At 36.4% G+C, this 6,000-nt stretch overlaps 1 protein-coding gene across 2 annotated transcripts in view; it reads right to left on the bottom strand.

The window, feature by feature from the left end:
- Positions 1 to 871: 871 nt before the first annotated feature.
- HAUS1 (HAUS augmin like complex subunit 1) overlaps positions 872 to 6,000 on the bottom strand; it is a 138,352-nt gene continuing 133,223 nt past the window's right edge. For both annotated transcript variants that reach the window (XM_053701067.1, XM_053701068.1), the window contains exons 8-9: positions 3,015 to 3,062; positions 872 to 1,653 (exon numbers count right to left, since the gene is read on the bottom strand). In XM_053701067.1, coding sequence (XP_053557042.1) covers positions 1,573 to 1,653; positions 3,015 to 3,062 — 129 coding nt within the window. In that variant the 3' untranslated portion in view covers positions 872 to 1,572. The remainder of the gene's footprint in view (positions 1,654 to 3,014; positions 3,063 to 6,000) is intronic.

Raw genomic sequence — 6,000 nt, 5'->3', positions numbered from 1 at the left:
CTCATTTTGAAGGAAACAGAAATCAGGTACTGTATATGGCACTTCCATGATGTGACATGTTCATATGCTTCTAATATACTTCTATAGATGAAGTAAAAGATGGGTCCATGCTGGATAAATCCTGGTGTCTTCATAGTTGTCTCAAGGGCAGAAGCGCTGGAGTTACTGTCAATATCCCCAATAGTAATGTAATAGCTGCTGTGTTGGGGAGATTTGCTGAAGTCAACAAGAAAGTCACATGATTACTTTTATTATAGTGATGCTGTGTTCATTTCTAGTTGGTTATCTAATGGATATGTAGTTCATTGATTTAAAGGGATAGTAAACACCAAAAATGTTATTGTTTAAAAAGATAGATAATCCCTTTATTTACCATTCCCCAGTTTTGCATAACCAACACTGTTATAGAAATATATTTTTAATTCTGTACTTACCTTGCATCTAAGCTTCTGCAGACTGCCTCCTTATCTCAGATCTTTTGACAGACTTGCATTTCAGGCAATTAGTGCTGACTCTTAAATAACTTCACGTGCGTGAGCATAGTGTTATCTATATGAAACACATGAACTAACGCCCTCTTGCTGTGAAATGCATTCAGCTGAGAGGCAGCCTTCAAGGGTTTAGAAATAAGCATAAAATGAGCCTACCTAGGTTTAGCTTTCAACTAAGAATACCAAGAGAACAAATCAAATTTGTTGATTAAAGTAAATTAGAAAGTTGTTTAAAATTACATGCCGTATCTGAATCATGAAAGTTTAAATTTGGACTTTACTATCCCTTTAAAACAGCTTTCTAGATTCAATGTCTTTCTTAATGCATTCAGGTAGAAGTACCTGTTCGGTGTAAATTATGTACAAATTGAGAATTTCACTTTTTTTTTACATAATAGGAATCTTTATTTTCAGTATGCGATTTTGTAAGTTCTAACATGGCAGATAATGTTTTGGAATAACATAAAAAAGTTGGCATATTAAGTCTATTTAAATATTTAGTTTAGAATCATATAGCAATCAATTGACGTCATATGTTAACTATTACATAATGTGTCAACAGCTGATTTAGTTACAAAAGTTTATGAATTTCTTTTGAGGAACACAGACAAAATTACAACAGTTCAAAAAAAATAAATGAAACAGAAATATTTATAAATATACATATGAGGTTGTTTGTTTTTTTAATGTTGAAAAAAGTTTTTGGGAGTTGGAATCTAAAATTTTATTTAGAACAACATAATCAGCAATAATAAAATATAAACGCACAGGTTACAGCCATCATGAACAAGGTGAAATGGCAAACGAATCATCTAATTGCTCTACCACAAGAGTATTGTTGCATTATATCAGTGAGATTTTCTGCATTGGTCTATATACAAATAGGAACCATCTGTGGCTGTCATCTTGAGCTATCCTGAGGACACTTTCCAACATCTTCAATTCTAATCTTGTTTAATGGATAGTGATAACTAAACCTCTCTCTTTAGGGCAGAGCAAGTGCTCTATGGTCTCTGGGTTATGAATCAACAATATATAGGGAATATTTTTACATTCAGCACCAGAAAAACACAAGATTTGGTTATAATCTTCTCCTTGCTGGTTCTGGAGGCATAAATTCCATCATATTCACTTTCATTGTAAGTTCAGCCTCCGTGGCTTTCTGCAAGAGGGAAAAAAATATAATACAAAAAAATAAATTAGGGTTATACTAAAATATATAAATTAAAAAAGGACATGTGGTGATATTGTATTTATATATTCACAGTATACCAGGTCAGAGACAGAAAAGGGGACATACTGGTTATTTTCAACAGCACAATTGGTATGTAGTGCAAGTTTAGAAAAACAATTCTTCAATAGGGATCCGTTTTGAAATGTGCATAATTTACTATAAATTCTTATTACAAAAATAGATTAATTTCACTGCCCACAGAATAGCATAGTATATAAGCCAAACAATGGCAAAGTATACACAACCAACCCATTGTCCGGGACCTGCGTCCATGTGGCTGGTGGTCCCTTCTCACTGGAAATGTGCACATGTAACCTAGTGCACAACTGACCAGTCAGAAACTGAGCCATCTACTGTATGTCCATGCAGAGATCAGCAGTATCTAAGTTTCTTTTCATGATCATAACCAGCAATATAAGAAATATGTTGCAGTCAGCATTTTAAAATAGAAGTATATTGAGGTGTCAGACCCAGGGCACAGTCCTGCTAAATGAGTCCATCATCATGGTGCATGAGGTATAATAATTGATTTGCTATTTTTTTTTTTTATCATGTATGTGTGGGGTAAGGAATTTCAGTGCATATGGGTCTAGCTGTGTTTAAACAAGGACATTGGTTTAAGGGTAGCCTACAAGACTTACTGTGCAAGCCAAGCAGCAATGGTGTGCTCAGACCTACAGGATAAAACTACTCTGGTACTGGAAGAGGGTAAAAGCTCAATAATGAAAGTAAGTCTCTTTTTTTTAACTGTATATACACTCTTCAGAGTACTGTTTTATCAATGGTCTGCTACAAAAGCTGTGTGTTTTTTACCCCATTAGAATTCAAATTCTAAAAAAGGTTAGTGTACCAAAGATCTTATCTTCTCCTCATTGTACCTCTATATAATATAATAGAGATGGTCGCTGTATCTTAATAACCACTGTTCCAGAAACATTTTCCAAAATGAGGGTTGTACATGACAACACAATGAGGGTTAAAACACTGCTCTGTATGTAACGAGCAACAAAAGGGGGTTAAACCACCACTCTGTGTTACTGCCACAAAGGGGTTAAATCATTGCTCAGTAATTGTACTAGCACAATGGAAGTAAATCAATGATCCATCTGTATTCATGGTAGCCATGAAGGGTCAAAACACTGCACAGTTTGCAAGACAAAAGAATATATTGAATTGAGGAAGAGCACATATTTCAGGAAGGAAAGTAAATTATATATATCCCAGTCACAACCTAGCAATACCCCATGGACAATAAATATACCATCTTATACAAGAGTAGCAATACTTACAAGTTCTCGCTTTGCTTCTTCGATCTTCACTTTAACAAGAGATGGGTTCTGGAGGGAAAAAATAAAATAAATTTATCAGCAGTGTGTGAATTCTGAATGTGTAAATTAAAAATATGAATCTTAAAATTCCTGGGAAAACAGCATAGAGTGTGAATTTACAATATATAAGTCCCTTGGTACAGTATAGGCATGGACTTTCGTATGTGGAATAAGGCAGCCACTCACAACCTTCGGCTCTTTTCAGACCTGGATTTCTTCTTGTGAAAGTGCAACACATTAAGATCGGTGGAAATCTGGATCTTAGTGTGTTGCACTTTCACAAGAAGAAATCCGGCTCCGAAAAGAGACAAAGGTCATGAACAGCTCTTGTCTACCACGTGAAAACTAATGAAGCATCCGAATGACTATGCCTAGTACAGGAAGCTTAGCTAAAGTTATACGATTGCTCCAAAAATGAAACAAGACTGTACGATCCAGTACTAAAATAAAATAAAACAGGTTGAGATCTGTGCATCTTCTAAAAGGGCTAATTAATTAAAAATTGTTTGCATAAAAAAAAAAAAAGTTTAAAAATTGCTAGCAAGATTTTTAAAATAATTATCAAAACTAAGCAAAATGAATTACATAGCTAAACTGCCTGGAGCAGTGTATTTCAATTTAGTTCACAGCTTCTAGGCATGGTCCAGCAGATAATCCCTGTTCACTTTTGCATTCTACCAAAAGAACAATAAATATAGATACAGCCATAGAAGGCTATGTGTGGTGGGAGTTAGAGCTTTACAATTCAGAAGCTAAAAAACATAATTTATGTAAGAACTTACCTGATAAATTCATTTCTTTCATATTAGCAAGAGTCCATGAGCTAGTGACGTATGGGATATACATTCCTACCAGGAGGGGCAAAGTTTCCCAAACCTCAAAATGCCTATAAATACACCCCTCACCACACCCACAATTCAGTTTAACGAATAGCCAAGAAGTGGGGTGATAAAAAAGTGCGAAAGCATATAAAATAAGGAATTGGAATAATTGTGCTTTATACAAAATCAAAACCACCACAAAAAAAGGGCGGGCCTCATGGACTCTTGCTAATATGAAAGAAATGAATTTATCAGGTAAGTTCTTACATAAATTATGTTTTCTTTCATGTAATTAGCAAGAGTCCATGAGCTAGTGACGTATGGGATAATGACTACCCAAGATGTGGATCTTTCCACACAAGAGTCACTAGAGAGGGAGGGATAAAATAAAGACAGCCAATTCCTGCTGAAAATAATCCACACCCAAAATAAAGTTTAACGAAAAACATAAGCAGAAGATTCAAACTGAAACCGCTGCCTGAAGTACTTTTCTACCAAAAACTGCTTCAGAAGAAGAAAATACATCAAAATGGTAGAATTTAGTAAAAGTATGCAAAGAGGACCAAGTTGCTGCTTTGCAAATCTGGTCAACCGAAGCTTCATTCCTAAACGCCCAGGAAGTAGAAACTGACCTAGTAGAATGAGCTGTAATTCTCTGAGGCGGAGTTTTACCCGACTCAACATAGGTAAGATGAATTAAAGATTTCAACCAAGATGCCAAAGAAATGGCAGAAGCTTTCTGGCCTTTTCTAGAACCGGAAAAGATAACAAATAGACTAGAAGTCTTACGGAAAGATTTCGTAGCTTCAACATAATATTTCAAAGCTCTAACAACATCCAAAGAATGCAACGATTTCTCCTTAGAATTCTTAGGATTAGGACATAATGAAGGAACCACAATTTCTCTACTAATGTTGTTGGAATTCACAACTTTAGGTAAAAATTCAAAAGAAGTTCGCAACACCGCCTTATCCTGATGAAAAATCAGAAAAGGAGACTCACAAGAAAGAGCAGATAATTCAGAAACTCTTCTGGCAGAAGAGATGGCCAAAAGGAACAAAACTTTCCAAGAAAGTAATTTAATTTCCAATGAATGCATAGGTTCAAACGGAGGAGCTTGAAGAGCTCCCAGAACCAAATTCAAACTCCAAGGAGGAGAAATTGACTTAATGACAGGTTTTATACGAACCAAAGCTTGTACAAAACAGTGAATATCAGGAAGAATAGCAATCTTTCTGTGAAAAAGAACAGAAAGAGCAGAGATTTGTCCTTTCAAAGAACTTGCGGACAAACCCTTATCTAAACCATCCTGAAGAAACTGTAAAATTCTCGGTATTCTAAAAGAATGCCAGGAAAAATGATGAGAAAGACACCAAGAAATATAAGTCTTCCAGACTCTATAATATATCTCTCGAGATACAGATTTACGAGCCTGTAACATAGTATTAATCACAGAGTCAGAGAAACCTCTTTGACCAAGAATCAAGCGTTCAATCTCCATACCTTTAAATTTAAGGATTTCAGATCCTGATGGAAAAAAGGACCTTGTGACAGAAGGTCTGGTCTTAACGGAAGAGTCCACGGTTGGCAAGAGGCCATCCGGACAAGATCCGCATACCAAAACCTGTGAGGCCATGCCGGAGCTACCAGCAGAACAAACGAGCATTCCTTCAGAATCTTGGAGATTACTCTTGGAAGAAGAACTAGAGGCGGAAAGATATAGGCAGGATGATACTTCCAAGGAAGTGATAATGCATCCACTGCCTCCGCCTGAGGATCCCGGGATCTGGACAGATACCTGGGAAGTTTCTTGTTTAGATGGGACGCCATCAGATCTATTTCTGGAAGTTCCCACATTTGAACAATCTGAAGAAATACCTCTGGGTGAAGAGACCATTCGCCCGGATGCAACGTTTGGCGACTGAGATAAACCGCTTCCCAATTGTCTACACCTGGGATATGAACCGCAGAGATTAGACAGGAGCTGGATTCCGCCCAAACCAAAATTCGAGATACTTCTTTCATAGCCAGAGAACTGTGAGTCCCTCCTTGATGATTGATGTATGCCACAGTTGTGACATTGTCTGTCTGAAAACAAATGAACGATTCTCTCTTCAGAAGAGGCC

The sequence above is a fragment of the Bombina bombina genome, chromosome 2 (assembly GCF_027579735.1).
Source record: "Bombina bombina isolate aBomBom1 chromosome 2, aBomBom1.pri, whole genome shotgun sequence".
Classification (NCBI taxonomy): Eukaryota; Metazoa; Chordata; class Amphibia; order Anura; family Bombinatoridae; genus Bombina; species Bombina bombina.
Note: the sequence above shows the minus strand (reverse complement) of the source record. Positions and strands in the feature narration are given on the sequence as shown.